Raw genomic sequence first — 26,069 nt, forward strand, 5'->3', positions numbered from 1 at the left:
CCCAGACGCACTCTCGCTCTTTAGCACCAGGATCTAGGTAGAGCTTGAGATCCTCGTGTGTGACCACGTCTGACCTACAGTGGGCATGCAATTATAGTTCAGATTTTTCTTCACGGCATGATTATTTGGAAAGGAAGAGGAAGAGGAAACCCCCTGTGGTAGAAGCCGTTCCTGCCCCACCCAGTGCCCTCACCCTGTTTCCGTGCACACTGGCTCCACCTCCACGGGCCACCAGCATTTCTTTGCCTGAGAACTTTCTCTGATCACGGGAGCCTGCTTCGCTCAGCCTGGCTTGTCCCCGTGCAGGTGGCAAGTGCAGAGGAATTAACACCCCCGCCAGGACTACCCTTCCACTGGTAGCTACAGGCAGTGGGTGTGCAAATACCCCCACTCCCTCGCTCCTTGGGTGCGACAGTTTCGAGAAGCGTGCTCTGCACAGGCTCCCAGCGTCTCCCCAGCAGGCATGAGCTTCAGCAACCCACAGAGGGAACTGGTCGTATTCTAAGGGACCTTACTGGCCGCCTTCCCGCGGCCTGTCACATTTCTGCACTCTCCTAGGTGTTTCCTGAGATCCTGTCCCAGATATTAGTATCTGGACATTTGTGGCAGTGAAGGATTCACCTTACCCAAATAAAGGTCCAATCCTTGCCCGACTCCTGAGAGGTAACCTCTAAAAACATGGCACCTCTCTTGGGGGACCCCAAACCGCAACTTGGCTCAGGGCCGTCTCTGTGGGTAACCTGATTATGATAACGCCACTGCATGCGACAAATGCACTCCCATCAGCTTGTATACAAATTCAAGGTGCCGTAAATGAGCTAGGGGAGCTTGAAATCTAAACCGAACTGTGAAAGACCCTCTCACCTACTACCCATGAATTATCAGGCACCTTGCTGGCTTAATCGGTTGGTGTCCAACTCTTGACTTCGGCTCAGGTCATGATCTCACAGTTCATGAGTTCGAGCCCCACAGGGGGCTCTGCGCTGACAGTGCGAAACCTGCTTGGGATTCTGTTTCCCTTCCTCTCTGCCCTCCCCCACTTGCTCTCTCTCTGTCTCAAAATTTAAAAAAAAAAATTTTTTTAAGTTTTTAATTTAAAAAAATTAAAAAACAATTTAATGTGTCTTTTGGAACAGCCAGATTTTCATAAATACTTCTGAATTGCACCTGTTGAGGACATAACAATAAAGCCAATCTTTAGTTGCCTGTGGTAATAGGAAAGCATTATTGGCATGAATTAAAATGTACTTTTTTACTCCATTTGGCTGGTCATTTCAGATTCCTTTGTCAGACCTTGTGTGTGTGTGTGTGTGTGTGTTTTAATGTCTATTTATTTTTGAGAGACAGAGCACAAGTGGGGAGAAGGGCAGAGAGAGGGAGACACAGGATCCAAAGCAGGTTCCAGGCTCTGAGCTGTCAGCATAGAGCCCGATGTGGGGCTTGAACTCACGGACCACGAGATCACAACCTGAGCTGAAGTCGGATGCTGAACCAACTGAGCCACCTAGGCACCCCTGTCAGACCTTGTTTCTGAGGAGATACTAGTAACACCCTCTGCTGGTAAAGACTCTTAAAGACATGCAGCAGACCTCCCCGCCTCCCCCTGGCCACATCCCCAGGAACATTCCATGTCCACAGCATCCCTGGAGCCCGGGGCAGGCTGCTTTCCTCACCCTGCATGTCCGTGACCAGGAGGCAGCCGCTCGTTCTCTGGTACACCCAGTGCTGGAAGGTGCAACACTTCTGACCAGCCTCCGATTCTCTTCTCAAGAAGTTTATTTCCTTCCCGTCCCGGATGGAATACTTCACAAATTCTCCAATCAGCTCCTCCTCCACTGTGGCATAAGGGATGTTGTTCTCCGGTCGGTGGATAAGAAAAATAGGGATTATCCTGGAAGAAAAGACAGCATGGGCACACGTCACATTCGCAGGTGGTAACAAAGACCAGGGGGGTGTTCTGTCTTCACTTGGATTAGCAGGGAGCTGTGGAACCAATCCCTGGGTCCCCTTAGATGTAGGCTAACCCCTCACCGCAATGATTGTTCAACAGGTGAAAAGATGTATTTCTGGTTTTCATTTGTTCCTAGAGTTGGTCAGAAACTCCTCCTGGGGGGTGGAGTTTAGTCGCCCACGTACAAACGAATGTTTTCATTACAGTCATATCTCAGTGGCCCGCCAGCCATGTGTCCACCCATCATATCCTTTTCTTCCCTTCCTCCCTTCCATTCAGTCAGCAAATACTTATTCAGTGGTTTCCAGGTCAGTCTTCCAGATGCCGTTCCAGAAAACAGTGAAGAACACAGGGGCTCTGCTTTCAAGGATCTTACATTTAATTTTTTTTTAAACGTTTATTTATTATTGAGAGACAGAGAGACACAGAGCATGAGCAGGGGAGGGGCCGACAGGTGGAGAGACATAATCTGAAGCAGGCTCCAGGCTCCGAGGCGTCAGTACAGAGCCCGACGCGGGGCTCGAACTCACAAACCGCGAGATCGTGACCTGAGCCGAAGTCCGACGCTCAACCGACTGAGCCACCCAGGCGCCCCGCAAGGATCTTACATTTAAACGAAAGAGGCGGGCAACAAATACGTACGTGTGCTACGTGAGAAAACAAAGCAGTGAAAAAGCGCTAGGGAGCTCCGGGGTCAGGGAAGGGCTGCTATTTGACTGAGGGAGATCAGAGAGGCCTTGCTAAGGAAGAACGTTTGAGCAGAGACCTGTAGGAAGGGAGCTAGGGAGCCATGAGGACATCTATGGGAAGAGCATTCTAAGCAGAAGGAACAATAAAGGGAAAAGGCTGGGGCAGGAGCATTCTGGGTGTGTTCTAAGAACAGCAAGGGCCCAGTGTGTGGCTGGAGTAGAGTCAGCAAAGGGGAGATAGGAGTGGCTGCGTGAGGCCAGGGAGGAGGGCATAGGAAGCCAGAACTTGTGGGGTCTAGAAGGCCATTTGAAAAACTCTCCCCTTTACATCCCTTTGGATGAGGGGCTACCGGACGGTTTTGGACAAAGGACTGCCGTTATCACACGTCTGTGTTGTGGACGACCCTGTGGAGACGGGACTGTGCAGGAGTAAGGACAGGAGCAGGGAGGCCGGTGAGGAGGCCGCCCGGTCGTGAAGGCAGCTCCAGTGGAGAAGTGATCAGATCCTGAATGTGGCTGTCAGCACAATCGGTTCGCGGTCACCCCACCCTCCCGCCACCACCATGACTATGTCAAACCTGCTCTTCTCGCCCCCGACTGCCCGCACCTCCTCCCCGACCTCACTTTCAGCTGATGACCTCGCTTCCTGTTTTACTGTGAAGGCTGCAACAGTAAGAAGAGAGCTTCTAAGAGCTGTGCGGTCCCGCCTCCTCGGTCTGTGCCCGTATATTCCCCTCCCCTCCCCCACTGTGGACGAAGCCTCCTGGCTCCCCCCCCCCCACCCCAAAACCACTTCTTCCGCTGGTGCCCTGGATCTGCCCGACCCCTCTGGTGCCCCAGGATGTGGCTCTAGCAAGCATTCCCCACATTCCTGCATCCCATTTTCCTCTGGGAAACCGACTCACTGCCAGTGGCATAGCCACATGCTGAAATAGCTCCGGGCAGCCCGTGGGGCCCGTAACCCACTCAACTTCTGACTCAGTTTACGTCAAAACCCAGGTCAGTTGCAGACTCACCGTCTGCCATCCCTCCCCTCCCTTTGTCTCTTGAACCCACTCAGAGATGCTCTCCCACTAAGGAAGCTTCGGTCAAGGGCACCAGCAGCCTGTGTTGCAGACTCTGTGTTGCAGAGTCTAACGGTCTCTTCTCGGCCCTCGTCTTACTTGCCCTCAGGAGCGCCTGACACGGCTGATCTCTCGGAGTCCCCTTCCCACTGCTTCCAGAAACTCCCTTCCTCTTGGTTTTCTTCCTGCTTCATTGCTTCCTCTTTCCCTGGCTCCTTCACTGGCTTCTCACTTCTCCCCAACCTCTGACACGCCCCGGGACGGCTCTCCTGTCTCTGCCCACACCGGCTAGTGACCTCCTGGCTTGAAATGCGGTCTGTATGTCGACAATTTCCACCCTGAAATCTCCATCCAGACCTCTCCCCTCTCCCCCACTCACATTCCGGCCTCCTCCTCTCTGTCTCCGATCGATGTCTCCTAGGGATCTCAAATCTAACACAGCCCAAACTGAACCGCTCACGTGTCCCCCAACTCCTAGCTCGGTGGCTGGCGACTTACCCTCCCTTTCTGTTCATCCGACAGCGTCTACTGAACAGCTTGTGCCAGAATCTCAAAAACCTCACCAGGAGAGCGAACATGAAAGAGACACGGTCCCTGCTTTGCAGGGACAACCGCTGGGAAGGGTGCACAGTGGAGAAGCTTCCAGCTCCCTACTCTTAACTAAGGAAGATAGGCAGCAGGCTCTCCAGGAGCAGTGCAGCGGCACGCGAGTGGTAAAGACCGAGTAGAAATAAACTGGTAGGAGGCGAAGTGGGGGAGCAAAGCGGGGGAGCATCGCCCCTAGCTTCGTGTCCCTCCTGCTCACTCAACGCAAGCACACAAGCCAACCTGAGCCGCTCCTCCTGGTCCCCGCTTCCCCCCACCCTACCTGAACTGAAGCTTCCGACGCTTCTCCCTGAGTTCCACCCCAGGGACGCACTGCCGGCCCCTGCCACCCCCCAAACACAGCTACTCTGCACCGAGCAGGATGTGAAGTCACAGCTGGCCATTCCCATTCATCACTGAGCAAGGAAGAAATCGCATCAGAGCTTGTGGAAGGATGTGCCTGAATCCGCCTTGGCTGCTACTCACTGCGGAGAGGCACAGGGTCCGCAAACCATTGCCTGCAGGCCAAATCCGGTCCGATGCCTGTTTACAGCCCACAAGCCAGGAATGGTTTTCACACACGAATATTTGGAACTGATGTGATCAGAGGGGAACACTAACTCTGAACCCCAAGGGTAAGCAAAGTTGCTTTAAAAAGTTAGCAAAATGGGGCGCCTGGGTGGCTCAGTCAGTTGAGCGACCAACTTTGGCTCAGGTCATGAGCTCGCAGTTCATGGGTTCGAGCCCCATGTCAGGCTCTGTGCTGACAGCTCAGAGCCTGGAGCCTGTTTCAGATTCTGTCTCCCTCTCTCTCTGCCCCTCCCCTGCTCACATTCTGTCTCTCAAAATAAATACACATTAAAAAAATTAAAAAAAAAAAGAATTCCATTCTTCTCATTAGTAAACTTATATACTAAAGAATTGAATTCAATTATTATTATATTTTGAAACTTATCAACCAAGATTTGTAGATACTGGTTTTCTTTCTTGTTATGCAAGTATCAACATAATAGCTTCTTTTTTTAAATTTTTTTAAAGTTTATTTACTTTTGGGAAAGAGAGACAGAGTGCGAATGGGAGGGGCGCAGACAGAGAGGGAGACACAGAATCCAAAGCAGCTCCAGGCTCTGAGTGGTCAGCACAGAGCCCGACGTGGGGCTCGAACTCACGAACTGCGAGATCATGACCTGAGCCGAAGTCAGACGCTTAACTGACTGAGCCACCCAGGCGCCCCATAATGGCTTCTATTTTGCCTACTGGCCCACAAAGCCTAAAAGAGTAATGATCTGGCCCTTTACAGAGAACATCTGCCAACACCAGGTCTCAAGTTTTGTCTTCTACTGGCCACTATCACCTTGACTCTTCATTTCCTCTCTCTGCCCCAAGGCTACAAACATGGTCACACCTCCTCATTTTAAAAACTACGATCCAATTTGACAATAAATTTCATACATTGAAAAAAAAACCAATTTGACAATAAATTTCATATATTGGAAAAAAAAACAAAAAAACTACGATCGTCGATCATCGCCTTCCATTGATGGGTCTCTGCCCTCACATTTCATTCCCCTTCCCTGGTTTCCTTCGCTTCTGTCACCATTTGGACGAGTGAACTCCATTTGTAGCCCTGGCCCTAATTCCAATGTACTCTTTGACCCAGTACCCCTCATTTTACAAAAATCCTGCTTGCTAAGGTCACTCATTCTGATGGCTTTTAGTTTTCTCAGTTAAAAAGCTTGGATTTATACTCAACCTCCTCTCTCTTCTTATTCCCTATATCAAGTTTGTTAATTGCACCTACTTACTGAATGAATATCCCAAGAGCCCTTTCTCTCCTCTCAAACTCCCCATGGCCAGCGGTCACGTTCTACCTCCACTGCCCCTTCCCTGGGCTGTAGCAACACCTCTCCGACTGGTCTCACCACATCCAGCCTCTGGACCTCCTCTTTCATGGACCTCTTCTTCTGGGGGCCAGCCCTGATGCCCCCACCATTGTTCTGTCCCCCATTTTCACCGCCACCCCCAGGTGGAAGCATCTTGGTGGTCCCTGCACACAGAAGCATCTTGAAGCTAAGAAGCATCTGAAATCTCCCACCTCGACACGTACACAATCACACTCAGGTGCTATCTCCTCTAAAATCTGCTTGCGTTCATCTTTTCTAACATGGTCTCAAGTGTAGAGGCCTTGAAGAAGGCAGTGTGTGTGTGTGTGTGTGTGTGTGTGTGTGTGTGTGTGTGTTTCCTGGTGTCGAATCCTCTGATCTTGATTCAATGAACATGGAATTGGGAGCAGAGGCCTCTGTGAGGACCCTTATCCTTCCGTATGTTTGTTATTATTCAGGCACCCACAAAATTCTTCCACTGTATGGAAGGGAAAGGTGTTTACGTATCAAAATGTCCTAATCTATCTTTAGGCCGGTGGCACATTTGTGGGGGCGCTGATGATGCTAATTAGCCCCTGCGTCCCTCACACGCACAGGCCCTTTCCAAGTCCCTTCGCCAATCTTTGTTATTCATAAGGTTGTGCTGTTTTCTTGAGAAAGCCCCCAAACCGTAGGGTCCAGCCACACAAAACCAGAGGGCTCTGTGCATTGTGGACAGCTCACCTGGTTGACCCTCTTCCTCCTGGAGAATGCTTCTAGGGTTAAGGACTATATAAAGGGGGCCGGAGAAGACAGAGAATGCACTAGTTCCTGTAACACAAAACTATAACTCACTCCAGATTGCTGCCTGAGTGGATTGAACAGAAAAGCAATTGTGTACTTTCTCTGCAGCATGTTCATTTTTCTTGAAGTTGCTGAGAAATGTTTGTGTTCTAAGTAAGTATGCTAAGCATCTCTTGGCAAAGAGCAGAAAGCATTAGACTTTATATATAATATGCCCAACACCCCACCTCAGGGAGAGTATTTTCCCCCATTGTGAGTCCACAGGGTCAATGTAAGCAACGATTCCTTCCTTCTTTCCTCTCCCAGTTTCTACTGATACATAAATGACTGTTGTGTCTGAAATTTCCAACGTGTCCTGGCTCTTTCTCTTCCCACTTAAACATGATCTTGACCAGATAAACCCACTAGTAACCAGAAGCTCCAGACACCCAAAAATCTGCATGACTCAGTCAATATTTAGCCAATGAGTGGATAAAAGTAATCACTGTAATCTGTCTCTGTAGGGTTCCAGGAAATGGGTACTGTGTTCCTACGCTCCTGATACCCAATTCATTCTTCGTAGACATGGCACCATATTTTATTTTCATCATAGGGTAATTGTTTTGTGATATTCTTGTGTTCTCTTTTCTTTGCTTATTGTTTGCCATGAAGTAGATACTCTTTACTTTTTATTTAACGTGCTACATTTATCAAATTCATTTTCTATTTTCTATCGAATTATTTTCTATTTACTGTGATACATTTATCAAATCCATCCATCCATCCATCCATCCATCCATTGATTTAAAGAATATTTATCAAGTATCTCTCTATAAGCCTCTGGCAACCTAGAGAGGAACAGGATAGCAGCCCAGTGTGGCCTCATGGCTTCCAGACAGAGAGACCAGGCAAAATGCTTGTCCCACTGGTCCTTCTCACCCTCTCATCCCTCCAAGTCCCCAAGAAACCAGGGTGGTAATACAAGAGACAGTAAACACACTCACTCTGGCACTTCTCCAAAGCCTTCCAGAGGCTGTGCTTCGGCAGCATAGATCTTGGCATAGTATCTGGCAGTATTTTGGACATAGCATTCCTACATCACCCAAACACAAGGGAAAGACAAGTGAGTAGAAGAAATTCAGAGTTGCCGGTGAAGCTAATCAGACTTCCCAGTGAGTCAAGCCAATGGATTCCCCAACCCACCCCCTGGTTGCAGGCACAGAAGCAACAATTATTGCAGACTCGAGTCGTCCACTTGCAGAGAACTCTGAGACTCGAAGGAACTATCCAGGTAAAGCTCAAGTGGTCTCTAGGACCAGGCGTCCTGAACTATCAAATTTCTAGAACGCACATGGCTGAAATTCATCCTGGGCTAAGGGGACTGGCCCCATGGCAGGATGTCGGGCACAGCTCGGAGTGTGCTGAGCTCTCCCATCTGAAGCTCTTCTTCAAAGGTGTAATTAGACTTGTGGGTAGCCAACACCTTGGGAACACTGTTGGCTTAGGAAAGGGCAAACTGGATTCTGCTTTCTACTCAGTGGGGTCTTTCAAGAGGGAGTGTGGACGCTGGGGGCTTTCCCTGACTGGCCCAGATGGTACTTGAGATGGAAAAAATATGTAGTGAAAGAAAAGAAAAAAGAAGGGTTGACTTGGAGGAGGAAGGAATACGATTGGCAAAACTCTGTACTCAAAAGAGGGGCTGCCTTCATGAGCCCCAAGTCCCACCGGACCTCACCACACCTAAGACAATCCTGGAGGGCTAGTGCTTGATGGCCCCTGAGAGATTCACTGAAGTATAACCTATTCATTTTATAGGTAATAATTTTAGAAGGGTGCCTAGCTTGCAAAAGAGCTAGACCCAGCTGTCCTGAAAGCTTGGCCACTGCTCTGGGTCAGGCTCTCGATACTCTTGGTGTCAAGAGTGAAATACTCAGACCAAAGTGGGAGGCAGGGAGGGAAGCCCATGTTCTCTTCTTGTCTCAAGGTTCTGTGACTCAATAACACAGGGAGATGGGAGCTTAGCTAGAGCCTTGGATCAGTCTCCCTTCATAGCTTATAGGCTAACATTGACCCAAACTCAGGAAGGCAAGAAACAGGACACATGCTTCCCCCTCTGAATATAGCCAACCCCCTTCCATAAAGTAAACAAGAATCTAGAAACTATGCCCTTGGGGATGCTTGGGAATCCTGGCATCCCTGTAGCTTGGACCCCCCGCCTTCCACATCATCCTGTGTCTGAGTGGACTCAAGGACCTCATGGGGCTTCCTAGAAACAGAAATGATCCCAGCCCAGGTCAGAGCCGGTGAGGGGCCTCCAGACACAGGGTGAGTCCCATCTGGCTGGCATGAGGGCAAGAAATTACCCCGAGAACTCAGACATGGTTCCCAGCATTCGGGCTTGATCCAGGGGCTCCCTTACAGCCATACCCCAAAGGGAGAGAAACACCCTCTTGGAGACACTCCCAACAATTCTGAGTCTGACTTTCATCTCAGGCTCTCGTGGGGTCCCCCCCCTCACACCCCCACGTGACTCTGTAGGGCAGGTGGACCCACCTGGGCAGCGAGTTTGTAGTTCCTCTGGATGAGCTCATCGTTGTTTCTGGTCCCGTAGGCAACAGCGTTGTGCACCTTGAGCACGCAGGCGTGGCCGGGCTGGAAGACGGGCATGAGGCCCTGCATCACTCTGCTGCGGAAGGCTTTCCGGTGGACCCCTTCTCCAAAGTGCAGCTCCTCTGTGGCGATCTGACCTCGCAGGTGGTCCCCAAAGTAGCTGTCCCTGAGGAAGTCTTCTCTGAAGATGAGTTGGCTGAATTCAATCTCTTCACATCCTAAAACACACCTCACCTTTAGTTGGGCAGAATATCCCAGCCCCCATCCTGCTTCTTGGCTCATGGTTGTTCCCACACAGGGACGAGGACAAGGCTGGCCTGTAGAACCTGGAGGGGAGACCACACGGAACTCCCAACAGAGAGAGGCACAGCTCAAAGATGAGAAGGGGGGGGGGGGGGGACGAGTCCTCCAGGAGGCAGGAAGATCGGTATGAGTCTCCAGTGGACCTCACTGGAGAGGGGAGAAAACTGGTGAGGGCCAAACTGGGGAGACCAGGAAAAGAAGTTTAGACAGATCTGGAAAATACAGACAGGACCACGAAAGGTAACTAAAGGCAAGCTGAAGTGTGGAGCGGGGAGGAGGAACCAACGATAAGACGTGACAGATCAGTTTCTCAGCCCTTTTTCTCATGACTGCCCCCTGAAAGGAGTCTTTTCAGACTTTTTTTTAATTGATCCCCCTCCCCATAAATTTCAATCCCACAGAGGTCCTGCATATCCGTTTATGTGTGTATATCTGTGCTTCACCCACAATCAGAGTAAGTTTTTTTGCCTCCTCAAGAACCAATTTTTGTCTTCTCGGGGGCAATACCGTTTCCCCATGTTGAGAATGTCTGTGGTAGCTATAAGAAATAGGTAGGCAAGGACAAAACCGTTAAAAAGAAGCTCCTCTGAGGAGACACTGAAAAAAAAAAAAAAAAGCCTAATTATTTTGGATTTATGTGTAAAAAGAAAAGTAGAATTATTTTTTTCTAGCACCGGGTTTTCTCATAGTGGATTCTCCACGTTTCAGGTGACCACGGATGCAATCGGAAGGTTCCCTTCTAACCTAGAGATGAACAGGTCAGCCTTCTGGTGGGCTGAGAGAAGAGAAGAAGACAGCTTTCAACGAAATCAGTTTGGTTGGAGTTCTTTAGCGGCCTTTAATCCTCGAAGTCGATGAAGACTCACATCTTTCTGAATGTTTAAAAGAAGAAAGAAACCACAGGTCGTGTGAAAATCTCACTTCACGTTTCTATTTAGACTCTTTAGAGAAACATTTTTCTCTGCTTTTAAAAATATTTTCAGGTCACGTGTTTGAAGAGCAGCCAGTGACTGAAGCAAGCTACTAAAGGTATACAGAGATGAAAATTATTGTCCAAGAGTATCGATGAACAACTAGGCCTCGTTATTGGCAGAAAGAAAGAAAGGGAGGGGGACTCAAACAGTAAAAGTGCTGGGGGTGCCTGGGTGGCTCAGTGGATTGAATGTCAGACTCTTGATTTCAGCTCAGGTCATGATCCCAGGGTCACAGGATTGAGCCCTGTGTTGGGCTCTGTGCTGAGTGTAGAGCCTGCTTAGGATTCTCTCTCTTTCTCTCTCTCTCTGTCATCTCTAAAAGAAAGAAAAGAAAAGAAAAAGTGCTGAAGATGCCTGTGGAAAGAGCGTGTGTAGGAAGATCCTCCAGGATTTCACGATGGTGAGCAGGAGCCTCAGGCCAAGTAACCTGTCCCAGGTTTCTAGAAAGATCTATGGTGGAGAAGCAGGGGAACAGGCAGGCAATTGGGACACTGTCCCAGACAAATTAAAAAAAAAAAATGTTTCTGATGTTTATTTATTTTTGAGAGAGAGAGACAGAGACAGAGACAGAGCATGAGCGGAGGAGGGGCAGAGAGAGAGGGCGAGACACAGAATCCGAAGCGGGCTCCAGGCTCTGAGCTGTCAGCACAGAGCCCAATGTGGGGCTCGAACTCACGAACCGGGAGATCGTGACCTGAGCCAAAGTCAGACACTTAACTGACGGAGCCCCCCAGGTGCCCCCCAGGCAAATTTTAAGAGATTATTTATCATAGATTTCATCTTTAGTGACAGAACTAGAAAGAAAATTAATTTACAGAGAAGAGTATAGGTTTCTTTTTAAGTTAAATTCAAAAACTGGATCACTTAGAAAAAGGGATGCTTTTTATATAACCCAAATCTTAATTCTAGTTACACAAATGATTTCATTTTAACAATTTGGCCCCTAATACCACTTAAAGAATATAGGAAGTGTTTTATGTATACAGCCCAATAAATATGAATTATATTTATCCCATTCTATTCTCCTTCAAAATCCCCAAATTCCTAAAACTCAATTATTATTAACAACAACAACTGCACTGAGTACTTAAAAAAATGCATCAGATTTAATACAAAAGTTGTTTCCAACTGTGTGCTTAGAAAGAAGAAGGTAATTTTTTTTTCTATAGTACTGTATTGGGTATAATTAACAATCTTGTCTATAATTTCCAACAGAAAGTCTACTTAACAAAGATAAAACAGTGAAAGGAAAAAAATAAATCTTAGGACTTTCCTTTGAAAGCCCCATGTGCGATCATTAAATTGTGCTAGCTTGTGTTTTATTTGAACCATCATTCATTTTTGGGCTTTCCCACGAGCTGGGTTTTATTAGTTTTTAATTAGAGCCCAGCCTGTAAAATGTTATTTGTTCCTCCTCTGGAGAATTCAACTAATAAAATGTTTATCACCAAATAAGAAAGGTGATAAAGAAGTTATTTGAGGCTTCTTCATCCGAAAGATCAAGGGGACCGGGACCAGTGCCAAAATGCCAAAGGAAAGCACCAAAACTCATCTTTCATTTCCAGGAAGATGCGAAGGAATGGGGTTCTCCTAGGACACCTGACTGTCTTTGGAATCTGCTTAGTGAGTCAAACTGAGAAGTAAACCGAAGCAACAAACCAGGCTGTGTCAGTGCCAGACGCTGAAAACCCGCTGCAGAGGGGCTGGACGCAAGCCTGAGGCTTAAAGGAAGGAGTCTGACCCCAAGGCCCCCACCGACACATCCTCGACAACTGCGCGCCCCAGTCTGATCTTTCATAAATACTACACCTCTGCACGTTGGTAGCCTCACGCACTTATTCCAGGCCTCGCCACCAGCTTGAAATAGCTCATGAATTGTCATTCATTTCCCAGTCATTCCTGCGCTCTCCCCTACTTGGTTGGAAGAGTCGATGGGGATATTGTTTCAACCCTTGATTCCAGGAGCGAGCTCTCGCTTTGTGGAGTGGCCCATGTCCTTGGACATCCAACTCGGGTCAGCTTACCTTTAATATCCTGCTGATTCGCAAGTTGTTTCAGAACTAGAAGAAGACAAAGAAGAGAGGGTCTTCAGTGCAAGTGGGCATTCTGGACGGGGGCTGGGGAGGGCGGGGGGTGTCTCGTGGTTTATCGCCTGAAACGGAGAGGCTGAGGCTTACCTTCAGCGGTAAGGTTAAACTCAGCGGTCGCTTTGCCGTAACTGTTCTTGATGCAGCAACGGTAGATGCCCTGGTCCTTCTGACCGGCTTGGACGATGGCCAAGGACACAGCCGAGGTGTCGTCTGCCCTGCAATAGGGGACGTGAATGTTGGAACGCTTCATCGTTCTGAAGCTGCATTTTTCTAACACACTTAAGGAGAAAGGAACAGGTGCTTCCCTGCCCTAACATTTGGGGCTAGTGGGCTGGCTAAAGAACAAGGTCTCGATAAGCTGTTTGCATAATTCATTTTTATCTGTGGGAGATGATTGGTGCAATTTTGCTTTAACATCCTCTCTCCAAATAGGCAATAGGAATCAAAACCATTTGGGAGCCTTGGCTGTGACCTGCAGAGCCAAGAACCGGAAATGTGAATTCTGGGGGCCGTCATTAACATTTCTGCTCAGAATTCACCTCAGTTACGTTACTGACCCAGGTGCTCTGGGCTTGAAGGAGACCTGAAAGCTCTAAACCAAATCTAAACACAGACACAATACAGGACAAGCGAAAGGGGGTCTTTGCTGTAAATAAGGACCCATGGCTGAGGGTGTTTTTGAATAGGGTACTCTTCTAGTGAATACTGCCCATCCATCCACCCGCCCCAAATTATTAAGTTCCAGGCACTGTGCCACGAACAGAAAAACCAGTGGTGGTGGTGGTGAGGAAAGAGAAGGAGGAGGAGGGGGGAGGAGGAGAAGAAGAAAAGGCAAATGGGTGCTCCCAGCTCAGTGCTGCCCAGACAAAATGAAGCCAACGTTGGTCAAGTGTAAAGGCCAGGCCACATGTCACCAGTAAATGGCAGGCCTACTAATGTACGCTCCCTACAGGGAGGCTAGGTTTTCTAAAGACATCTCAAATGGAAAATGGACCCAAAAGATTCAAATGCCAAGTCTGAGCTCAGAGCAAGATGGCCAAAAACCCTACTGGTTAATTACCCTTGGCTGACAGCTACAGAAAGTGCTTTAAATGAATGATTAGTGCTTCTTTTTATAAAGCTCTAGGGAGTGGTCTTGGTTGTTGTTGTTTTTTTTTTTTTTAAGCCAAGCCACTTATTCTCCATTATCATCCTTCCTAAGCCATACATAAGACAGGCAGGGTAATGGCAACGTTTTAGGCTGCGTGGCCTCATTCCATCTGTCAATCCAGTTAGGTTTTCTGGAGGGATGTTATAGAAATTACAGCTCGAATCCGGCATCACTATGAAATTTGGAGCATAATTTCCAGACGTATGCTCCAAGCAAACGTATTTGATTTAGTTATACAAAAAAACTCGATTTTCCTTCCTTTTTCAGGCTCCTTGCAACGAGATTAAGGGGACAGGACACCTCCCGTGACTCAGGGAGCTGAACGGGGACTTCCCTCAGCAGAAAGAAGCAGCTGGGGCTTGAGTTATGCCCACTGAGCCAGGTGATCTGTTTTAGAATAAGCCACACTCCCTCAGGTGTGTTGGGTGAAGCCCATGGCCCACGGCTCACGTGAACAAGCATTTATTGCCAGCCAGGCGCTTAGGGAGCCATTCGTCAGCTTTGTTCCACACGGGTACTCTCGGCAATGGTTCTCACTCTCTCTCTCTCTCTCTCTCTCTCCCCCCTCCCCTCCTCTCCTCTCCTCTTCTAACCTAGGGCCCCAGAAATACACGGCTTTTCCCATCTCAGAAATGGTTACTTATCACCTTCAACACCTGCTACTTTCTATTACTTCATGGATTGTTTTTTTCCCCTTGGATTCTCCTTCTTAGCTTTGAAATTTGGCAGGCTAGTAGGAATTTGTGAAAGAGAAAAAACACAGATTCACAAACAGAAGAGAGCTCTATGATCTTGGGACCGTGGAACCTCAGACTAGAAGATGATTTGGCATGTTCCCCTGATTTAAAGTTATTTTTTTATGTTTTATTTTATATTTGAGCATGAGAGAGCATGAGCAGGGGAGGGGCAGAGAGACAGAAACAGAAGCTAAAGCAGGCTCCAGGCTCCCAGCTGTCAGAACAGAGCCCGATACGGGGCTCAAACTCACAAGCGGTCAGATCATGACCTGAGCCGAAGTCAGAAACCGAAATGACTGAGCCACCCAGGCGCCCCATCATGTTCCCCTGATTTTAAAAGCATCGTGACACATTTCATGATTTTTTGAGGCCACAAGACTCAGGGGTGGCAGAGCCTGAGTAAGAACCCTTCCCTGCTTTCCCTGTCTAGACCTCTGTCTTCGTTCCTTACTTATCTTGGATACTTAAGTGAGTGGGGTTTCAGCTTCAATTTTCCTTTTTACCTCCTATCACTATTTTCTTTTAGAATTACGTTGTGAAACCAGCAACAACCATGAAAAGTAACCAGGCAAATATCGCACCTTCTCTGCACTTGGGCTACTGACTTTGAATCCTTTGTCCACCAGACCGTAGAATCTTCATGAATTTCTGCAAACTGGCAGCTTAATTTTACATTCCCAGAGTGGTCAGGGAACATCTCGGCTTGGATCTTTTTTAGTAATATCGGAGCTGGAAACGAGAGAGTTTCAGGTCAGTGTTCTTACAATAGTGGCAGAGAGTTTCACAGTGGCCAGAAGACTTTCCCATTTTATTGCATTTAATTTTCACAGCAATCCCAAGAATGGGGATAATTATCCCCCTCAATTTATGGATGAGGAAACCAAGTGTCTGAGGGAAGATGTGACTTGCCTAAACATTCAGAAAATGAGCAAATCAATCTAATAGAAAAATCTCATTTTGCATTACTTAAGACTCCCAAAGTGGGGCACCTGAGTGGCTCAGTCATTTAAGCGTCTGACTTTGGCTCAGGTCATGATCTCAACTTGTGAGTTCGAGCCCCGCGTCGGGCTCTGTGCTGACAGCTCGGAGCCTGGAGCCTGCTTCGGATTCTGTGTCTCCCTCTCTCTCTGCCCTTTCCCTGCTCACGCGTGCACTCTCTCTCTCTCTCTCTCAAAAATAATAAACATTAACAAAAATTAAAGTCCCAAAGTGAGATCTAGAATGCACGAAATGAAGTAGAATGTGAGAGGCTTTTTTTTTTTTTTTTTTTTTTAAAGAAGAGGCTGTGGGATTGTGGATACCTAGTCTATAAACCCTGAGCCAAATAGAGCCGTATTTAAATGATCGCCAGGTAATCCAGGTCAAAATCAGAGCTGGGGCTTAGGGAGCAGGACAAAATCCGGGTTATCCAAGTAATTGCGGTTACGCCCCCAGATATAAAAGGCAAAGCAACAATAAGATATTTAGTGAATAATTCTCCCCCATCTTTCCCCTTCATCAGCTATCTTTGCTGAAGATATCCGAGCGGATTGCAGTGATGTCTGATAGCGATTTCATCAGCAAAAGAGACAGACGTGTCTCCTTGAATGAAACACGATCAATCAGGAAACAATTCCCTGGTGTGTGGGGCACGGGGTGGGGGGAGGCTGGGCTGAGCTCCTTGAATATCACCTTTTAAAATCAGGGATCAGGGCACTGCAGGCCGGCTGAGTGTGTCATTCCTCTGGACAGCCACGGGGCAGCAGCACAGACAGCAGAATGAGACGAGACAGCTGGCCCCGCCAGGTGGGCAGAATGACTTGGCTGGGTTCCTGGCAACGAGGTGTCCGTCCTCGTGCAGGCCAAGCTCCACAGCACCGCAGCCGTGGTGACTCAAAACACTGTGTGATCCCCGGCCAAGCCCGCGGTCCCCAGTGCCAACGCTTTGTTTCCCCGCTACCTCAGATCCCACTGCTGGGCAGCAGTCGATGGGTTAAATGTGCCTTCTCCTCTCTCTTTGATGCCAACGTATTTAAAAGCTTGTTTTCTTCCCAGGAAGTACTAATGAGCCACTCAGGGGACAGATCCCTCCACTATAGAGTAACTGAAGACACTAACAATATCATGGCAGAGAGAGAAGATACACAAAGTTTAGTGAAGGCAAAACCCATTTCGGATTATTCGGTCCTACACGGCTGGCTGCGTTAGGTACTGAGGCCCACAGTCTCAAACTCTCGCTCCAGAGTCTTGCCCAAGCCCGCCTCCTCGTCTGGAACTTAAGTCCTCAAGGAGCCTTCCAGCACAATGTGGTGGCAGTCTTCATGGATGGTTTTGTGGAGACCCCAATGTCCCTAAAGCTGCCAACTCTGTCCATTGCCCACTAGAAGTTCTGAACCCAGAAACCTGGGAGGATAGAGGGAAGGGCCAAAAATGGGAAGCAAAGCAAAATGAGGGTCTCTGAGCAAGAGGCCTCAGGGCTTTAGGAAGGACCCCTGTTTGTATCGGATGGAACGGGGAATATGGATAAAGGACAGCCTTCAGTGTGGCTAGGTTCCTCTTCTGTGCACGTTCGGGTCAAGGGTTGATGGGAAAGGATAGAGCAGCCCCCTCCCACCAGGTGAGTACACAGCTGTGAATGTCCCCAAGAAAGGTTACTCAGTTTTATTTCTTTGAGTCCTCTGAGTCACGTGCTTCTGTCCAACACACACACACACACACACACACACACACACACAGACTCCTTCCCCCAAGGGGTCTCTGGTGTGACAGTGCTCCCCTCCCAGAATGCAGTGCTCAGGGAAGCCACGCACTCTCTGAGAGCAAACTCTGCCAGCTTCTGCTTTTCCGGATAGTCTGTGTTCCCATAGTAACTCGGATAACCGCGGACAAGGATTCCAAATAGACATTTCCCTTAGGGTTGAAACCACTTCAGAGATCTTTTAAAATACTGCTCTGTTGTCTTTAAAGCAGTTTCAAAAAATTTTTTTTCACTTTTGTTTATTTTTGAGAGAGAGAGAGAGAAAGAGAGAGAGAGTGTGTGTGTGTGAGCGGGGTGGGGGGGGGGGGGGCAGAGAGAGAGAGAGAGACAGAATCTGAAGCAGGCTCCAGGCTCTGGGTTGTCAGCACACAGCCTGACGCGGGGCTCGAACTCACAGACTGCGAGATCGTGACCTGAGCTGAAGTCGGAGGCTTAACCGACTGGGCCACCCAGGCGCCCCTAAATAGGTTTTAAAACCTATATACTAGAAAACTGGTTGGGTGCCCCCCAAAACTCTTCAGAAGGTAGTTTTGTATTTCCTCCTGGCTGCAGGGGGCGCTGAGGGCCTAGGTGATGTGTGCTGGGAATAATGAGCGCCCGTGTGGAGGTCCGAACACTCGGGAAGGAGAAAAGCCCTGCCCCCCCCCCCCCCTTTGGGGTATAAGGGGGCCCCAGCGTCGGGCTCTGCCACACGCAGCTCCGCGACCTCACTGCGGGGTCTTCTCTTCTGACTCGTCCCGCCCGTGGGAAGGGAAAAAAGAGCTCTGAAATGAAAGAGGCTAAAATTTGGGTTAAGGGATGGAGCTTGGGGTCACGTGACGCGCCCCCCCCCCCCCCCCCCCGCAGCACAAAAGTGACCGAAATTGCCAGGGCCCTGAGCCTCACGTGGCCTGAAACCTGGAACGGAGGTTTCAGAGGGCGCTTCCGACTCAGATGAAGAGGAGGGTGAGCTGGAAAGAAACGTTACGCTCAAATTCGGAAGGAAACCCGGGATTCAAGTAAGCTGCTGTTAATGACAATCACCAATTAAAAAAGAGGCTCCCAAATTATCCCTGAATGTTTACTTCCGTAAATCCTGCTTGCTGTGTGTGGTCTGTTGAATTATACTAATTAGCGACACTGATGAACGCTTCTGTTTATCTTTTAAAATATTTTTTAAAGGGTAATGAGACAGAAAGTCATCTTAATCCTACTCCCTCGATTTCAACTTACCCACAGGCAGCCTATTCAGTGATTCTCTCTCCGGATCACCTGGGAACTTGTTAGACACGCACTTTCTCGAACCCACACCTTGAACCGGAAACTCTGGAGGGGGAAGCCCAACGATCTGCATTTCAACGAGCCTTGCAGGGGATGTGAGGCCAGTGGAGCTTGAGAACCACGAGCATACAGGCCAGGCCACCATTTGGTCACTGCCAAGCCACCAATGCCTATCCAGTGGACCCTCACCTTAAATGCAGAGGACTCAGAAGGACACCAGACATCTGGTTCACAAACCCAAACGTTACCAACGACAGAAAGCAACAGCACCTCACCTTTCCCTTCTCTTTTGCAAGGTGGCTTTTTTGCGTCTTTTTCCTCCTCTGTGCATGATGCCGGTGTTTCGAGTTTAGGAATCTTTTTAAGAAAGCTTGAGCTCTTTAGGACATTTTCCTTCTCTTCCAATCTCAGCCTCAGGGCGGCCACCCTGGACAGAATTTTCTTCTTTACCCCCTCAGCTAAATGTCCACCCCCTGAGGTTTCTGGCTTCTTGACCTCCTCTGAGCCACTCCCTGCTGGTGGGGCTTTTGGGAATCTGAGGGTCTGGGCTGCCGTGTGACCGAGATTCTCTTCCCTGGTTCTTCTCCCATAGCCCAGGTTGGAGCCCTGTTGACATGGGTGCTGTGATATCTCAGGAGCTTTCTCTGAGGCACATTCACCTGAACCAGATGCCGAGGTCACTGCTGGAGAGCCAGAGGTACTCACATGCTTGGTTTCCCCAGTGCGGGGCTCCTCTCTTTGAGGTTCCCGAATTGTGTGGCTTACTGAAAAGTCTGCAGTGTTTCCTTTGGGAGATGAAGCACAGGGCAACCGAGCGAGACCACTAGAAGAGGGTGAAGGTTTCCCACACTCACTCTCAACAGCTTCCCTTTCCTTCAAGTCAGAACGTGCATATTGGCGGTTTCTGGGCTCAACTAAATCATTCTCGGGGACGTCGTGAACTTGACCTGTGGAGTTGTGACTATCCACGCCAACAGATGCATGAGTCATCACTGCAAGACAGTTAGAAGGAGGTGAAGTGGAGAAAACAGGTTCTGCTTTGTTGTTTTTACTTTGTTCAGCCTCCCCTAAGCTTCTCTTACTGCCTTCTTGTATTTGACTTATTCCACATCCACTTGGAATGGTTTCCCCCCCTTCGTCAGGACGTGGGACTTGCAAGATGGCGGGTTGGACTTCCAGTCTCTGGCCCATGTTCCCATCATTCAGTTTGCTCTCCTCTCTGATGATAGCCGGTGTGGATTCAGAAGGCCCTGGTGTCCCAGCCCTGGTGCACACCATCACACCTGCTTCATCCGTGGGGTCTACAGAGGATTCTACGATTTTAGGGCAGGTCAGAAACTGTTTAAAGAAGGCAGCATGATCCTTGATTTGGTTTTCCTCTCGGTTTTGACTCACTTTACTCACGTTTTCCTTCTCTCCGGTTTTGGAAGTCTCTGATGACAAATCTGTGACGGGTAATTCCTTTTCGTCTACAGGATCCACAGATGACTCCAGGAGTCTGGGCTGGCTCAAATACTGGGAAGAAAGGCTACTCCAATATGCACGGCTGGCGCGTTTTTCACTGACATGGGTTTCTCTGTTATTAGCAAGGGCCGGGCCAGACTCAGCCTGAGGACTGTGAGCCTTGAGAACATCAGATAGAGCCCAGACCCTGTCAGGAATTACGGGACCAGCTTCTAACTCCTTGCACTCAGAACCCGTCTGTGGTCTTGGGAGCCAGTCTTCTGCAATGGGAGCCTCCAGAGTTATAATCTTCAGCTTTCTGCCCGCTCTCCAAAGTCCTGGCCCACTCTCTCTGGAGCCTTCCAGGAAGATATCAGAGAGAGGCGGAGTGTGGCTCAGAGCCTGACCATCATCTTCCACGGTGGCGTGGGCCACCTTGCACACAGTAGGCCCCAGGTCTGAGCTCTGCCCGCTCTCCTCCCTGGAGTTTGCCGACAAGTGGTCCAAGGGCACTGGGTGTATTGCCCCTTGTGCAACAGCTGTCATGGGCCACCTTTCTTGGAAACCACCCTCGGAAGCAAAACTCTGTGGGGGTAAGCTCTCGTGCTGGATCCTCTGTGTTCTTTCACTTTCTTTTTCTTGGAAATCCTCTTCAAGGCTCCTATTGTCTGCCCTGTCCACAGTCAGGCTCTTATCTCCAGACTGGTTATCAGTCTGGAGGGGGCGGCTGCTACAGAAGCCCTCTACCTCTGGGAGCCGAGGAACGTGGATGGGGACTCCTGGTCCACGGGGAGCCATGCCAAAGGGCTCCTTTAGAGATTCGGTCTTGGAATCATTTAAAATATGACCCAACTGAGCATGGGAAGTGAGGTGGAGAATATTTTCATCTGGTGCCTGAGGTGAGCTCCCCTTGGGTCCATCTGCAAGACTGTTCTCGGCAATGGAAACAGGGAGGTATTTGGCTGGGTGAACTTTGGGGGCCATGGTAACTGGGGGCCACGTGTCCCCACTCTCCCTGGCCACCTGAAGACCCTTCAGATGAGCAGTGAAAGTCGTTGGCGTCTCACGAGGAAACATTACACCTGAGCCATTCCTGGCTGATGTGTCTGTGGTGTCTGGGCCACCGTTACTGGGGCCCTCGTTGCTGCCTTCTGCCAACTGCACAAAAGAGCTGTTCTCAGAACGTAGAGGCTGTTTTCCCTCAAGGCCTCCTGAGTTGCTGGGGCCGGGCCTCTCCTGGCCAGCCCGTCCTGTGGAGACCGACGTGGAGGTGAAATTCTCCACCGCCGCTAAGTTTTTCCCTGTGCCCCCTTCACTGGCTTTTTGTGAAAGGTTCCAGGTGAAAACACTGGTAAAAAGAGGGGGCATGGCGGAGTCTCGCTCCTTGGCGCTCTTGCATGGCGGCTGTGGAGGCTCAGAACCTCGCGTCTGAAAAAGAACGCCCGGCGTCTTGTCATCAGGAGAACATAAATCAGATACTTCGCTTTGACTTTTTGCCAACTCTAAGTCCGCGGAGCAAATTTCGTGAGGCGAGTATTTATCAGGGGAGGCTCCGGCAGGAGAGTCCGTGGTCGGCCATGTTCTTTGGCCACGTGCTTCCAGAAGCTCTAACACACACGCTGCTTCTCTGGCCCTTGGCCCACCCCACGCAGTTTCCAGAGTGGTGATGGTATCTGTGGGTTCAGGGGAAGCAACGGAGAGAGGCTTGGGCTCCCCAGGGTCAGCGCTGCCCTCCTGGGGGAGAAGCGCTGACAGCTCCCGGGGGGACCTGTTTTCATTACTGGCGTCTGGGATGCTCAGCTCACGTCCGAGGTCTTCCCAGGAACTTCCAAGTGCGCGGTCTTTTCTGTCTTGGCTGTCTCCGTGCTGCGGGCATCGAGTGCAGCTTTCCAGGTCCAGGTATCGGGCCAATGATGCGTATTCTTCGTCGATCCCTCCTAAGTTGGGGAAGGAATTTGTTGTGGTCCCAGGAGGGGCAGACGGCTCCCCAGCAGGCTCTGAGAAGGCTGGCATCCGGCTGAGAGTGTCTCTCCCCCTGACCGGTTCCTGAATTTCCACCTAGGAAGATGAAAGAGATATTAATAGAATTGTTCCTAAGAGAGCCCGCAACTGGGCATAACTGCAACCCCAAGACTGTTAATCCTTGATGACTGTAATAACGCACAAGAAGAGTAGCAGGAATGATCGAAATCTAAACACTGGTCCCCTAACTCTCTCTAGCTATTAGAGACTTCCTGGAGACATGCAAATTTAAGCAACTGTACGTTCCAGGGGGCCCTTGGTCAAATTCCCCATTATAAGCAAAAAGCCTTCTGACAGTCCTCATTCAATGATTTCTTTTCTCTCTCGGGGGGTGGGGGGGGAAGATGGGAATAAATTGCATGTAAACTAGTTTGATCAAGTCGGTCACCAGAGCTTGTGGGCGTCTTTCCAGAAAGATACGTTTCACATGATCATAACAAATGAAATATGCAATGCTTGTAAAGTAGCAATGGACAACCTTTGTTCCCCAAATATGACAGCTTGCTGGTTAATAACATTACTAAAGAACGGAGAAAGTCCTGTCCTTTGAACCCGCCTTTCACGAAGTAACGAGGTTATGACGGACCATCAACACTGTCAATTATATCTACCTCAAAAAGGTTATAAAATCCTGGAACACCTCTTCCACTTTGTTTTTTTTTTAATGTTTATTTATTTGTTTTGAGAGAGAGAGCACCCACATGAACGGGGAGGGGCAGAGAGGGAGAGGGAGAATCCCAAGCAGGCTCCACGCTGTTAGTGCGGAGCCCGACGCAGGGCTCAAACTCACAAACCATGAGATCATAACCTGAGCAGAAATCAAGGGTCGGACATTTAACCCACTAAGCCACCCAGGTGTCCCACCTCTTCCATATTAAAACAGATGCCCCGTGGCAGGCAAACCATGTCCAGGAGATGTAAAAAATTCAGGACTGCTTAGGGTTGGGAGAAGAGAGAGAGAGAAAAAGGGAAGGGAAGGAGGGAGGAAGGAAGGAATCAAAGAAGGAAGGAATCTCACATGGTGAGGAGTAGACCCTGCCTGTTCTGTGACATTGGCTATTGTTTAAGGAAGCAACAAGATCTTGGACTAATTTCTTGCCTCTTAAAACTATTAGCTCATCCATTATTTCAATACGTATCAAAATTAGGTCCAGCAAACACAAAGGGAATTTCTGCTCAATTTCAGGAAGAATCTCCATCTTCCTGCCAACCCCTCAGGAGTCCTGCTTTGCAGCAGCCTCATTCAAGTGTGCAGAAACTGATAACTGGGCTTATAGAGGGGAACAGACAGCGTCTCCCAGCGTGTGACAAAGTAGACCTGGAATGTTCCTGTGCACAGTGTGGTTCTGCGTCCTGAGGCTCCTTCCCATAAACCACACGGGAGAATCTTGGTCTTACTGTCCCCCGGTCAATCCCTTCACTTACTGCCAGTGGGAAACAGGACAAGGGCATGACCACACCTCCCTCCAAGGCTGCCTGCTGCCACCAGGGAGCCACCTCTCACTCTCCTTAAAGCTAGCCTGACGTTCATTTATTTCTGATCTTATTGGCACACTAGTGCTAAAAGAACAAGAAGAAATGTAGTATAATTTCCTGTGCTATAAACTCCATGAGGGCCGGGACCATTCATCTATCCAGCAAGTATTTATGGAATGCCTCCAATGTACTAGGGAGTATCCCAGGTGATGTGGATACAACTCAGGCAATATGCCCATCTGGAAAGAGCTCCCATCCTATGTTGTATTCAAGGTCTATTACAACAATTAGCACCCAGCAGGTGCACCATAAGCACTTGTTGAAAGAATGAGTAAACGAAAGAACCGTGCCCCAGTTCAGACAGCTCAACCTGACGTCAGCTACTAAGCCTCTAAATCTGAAGGGCTTTGGGCTTTCTGCTGCTCCTGACTTTCTATTTAAAAAAGAAAATAAAAGAGGAGAGGGGAGGGGAGGAGAGGGGAGGGGAGGAGAGGGGAGGGGAGGGGAGGGGACGGGAGGAGAGGAGAGGAGAGGAGAGGAGAAAAAAGAAAAAAGAAAAAAGAAAAAAGGAAAGGAAAGGAAAGGAAAGGAAAAGAAAGAAAAGAAAAGAAAAGAAAAAAGAAAAGAGAAAAGAAAAGACAAGACAAGACTGAGTCATAAGCAGGGGATCTACTGGTTCACATCCTGGTGTTTCCAAAAAGGAAAATGTATTTACTCTCTTTCTATATCCCCCATCACATTAAAATGGAAAAGGAAAACAAGATAACTTCTGGGAAATAAGCAAGGTTGTGGGTTTTTTTTTCTTTTTTTCTTTTAGTGCCAAGAAGTTTAACATGTGTATGGTTTCACCTCTATAGCACATATAGAGAATGTTCTTTTCATTTACTTTTTTGGTTCCGTTTTTTTTTCATAGTGAGCTGTGGTACAAATATACTGAAATATCAAACGTAGAAAATGTGGATAATTCCCCGGTCATGATTTGAGGAATGAGGGAAGACTGTCCACTTAAAAACACGGTGACCCTCTCTCGAGCCTTCTTCCTTGGCCTGAATTTCTACTACCTATGTCAGTCCTTTATTTTAAGATCTTGTCGTCACTACAGCATCATCAGTGCCAACAGACATTTATGGAGCGGCCGCCTGGTGTAGAATTCTCTGCCAGGCACTGGACAATTCTTCCCAAAGGGCTCCAGTTAAAAAGCCACTCTGTTACTTGCTGGGATGCTCCCCACCCATTATCACTTCCTACCAAACAACAGAGTTCCAGGCTGATGCCCAGCAGACACTGGCCTCTGGAAAGGGTGAGTCACAGGATGAGGAAGTCTTGATCAGGGTGAGTTTGGTCACTGGGATATATCAGCATAGCCACGGTATCATGCCTTGATTTCCAAAGCAGTCATGTGCCTGTTAAGGTGTACTCACTCCTCTCCTTTCTTGCTTTTAAAATAAAATCCCAGGGCACCTGGGTGGCTCAATCGGTTAAGCGTCCGACTCTCGATCTCCACTCAGGTCATGGTCTCGTGATTCATGAGTTCAAGCCCCGTGTCAGTCTCCTTGCTGGCAACACAGAGCCCGCTTGGGATTCTGTCGCTCCCTCTCTCTGCCCCTCCCCTGCTCTCTCTCGCTCTCTTAAGATAAATAAACTTAAAAAAAAAAAAACTAAACAAAAAATAAAATAAAATAAAATCCCACTTTATTTAAAATAGCCTAGCGAAGCCCCACACATGTAAATGTGATGAATCCTTAACCGTGTAAATCCATCCACTTGGCAAACGTTTACTGAGCATATACTACACCCCAAGCTCTATTCTAAGCACTGGGAAAGCAGCGGTGAACATGACAAAGACTGCCGGCCTTTGGGAAATTATGTTCAAGCAACAAACCATACCAACGGTGGGCTGCTGATGTGAAACTCCATAAATTTGATTGGGAACCATGGGATTTTTCTCCAAGTGGAGCCTGTTAACAGCCCAGTAGATACTTGTCAAGGCTAACAGACTGGGTTCGAAGGGCAGGCTCCTTGGGTGTCATTCAGAGGCTGACTCAGAGAGAGGGAAACCACAGACTCACAGCTTTCAAATGAGTCAGATCTTTCTTTTAGGAGGAGATCTCTTCATTAAGTCATTATGAAAGAACTCTAGCAAATGATTCTCCTGCTGCTCAGCTATTCTCATTATGGAGTGAATGCTGAGACTCAGGAGGTTCTGTCAGGTCAGAAAACTGTCCTTTTTGTAGTGAAAAGGAAGGGAGGGTTTGGGGCCCTCCGAGGAAACCCAGTGTGGCGGGTGAAGTGTGGACTCCTAGGCTTGGCCACCTGAGTTCAGCTTCATACAG

The 26,069-nt window shown here is 48.7% G+C and overlaps 1 protein-coding gene across 1 annotated transcript in view; it reads right to left on the reverse strand.

Moving 5' to 3' along the window:
* ALPK2 (alpha kinase 2) overlaps positions 1-26,069 on the reverse strand; it is a 104,860-nt gene that overhangs the window by 18,263 nt on the left and 60,528 nt on the right. The window contains exons 5-11 of the mRNA XM_042910585.1: positions 19,071-22,296; positions 15,380-15,527; positions 12,999-13,126; positions 12,846-12,881; positions 9,488-9,762; positions 7,939-8,027; positions 1,674-1,891 (exon numbers count right to left, since the gene is read on the reverse strand). Coding sequence (XP_042766519.1) covers positions 1,674-1,891; positions 7,939-8,027; positions 9,488-9,762; positions 12,846-12,881; positions 12,999-13,126; positions 15,380-15,527; positions 19,071-22,296 — 4,120 coding nt within the window. The remainder of the gene's footprint in view (positions 1-1,673; positions 1,892-7,938; positions 8,028-9,487; positions 9,763-12,845; positions 12,882-12,998; positions 13,127-15,379; positions 15,528-19,070; positions 22,297-26,069) is intronic.

The sequence above is a fragment of the Panthera leo genome, chromosome D3 (genome assembly GCF_018350215.1).
Source record: "Panthera leo isolate Ple1 chromosome D3, P.leo_Ple1_pat1.1, whole genome shotgun sequence".
Taxonomy (NCBI): Eukaryota; Metazoa; Chordata; class Mammalia; order Carnivora; family Felidae; genus Panthera; species Panthera leo.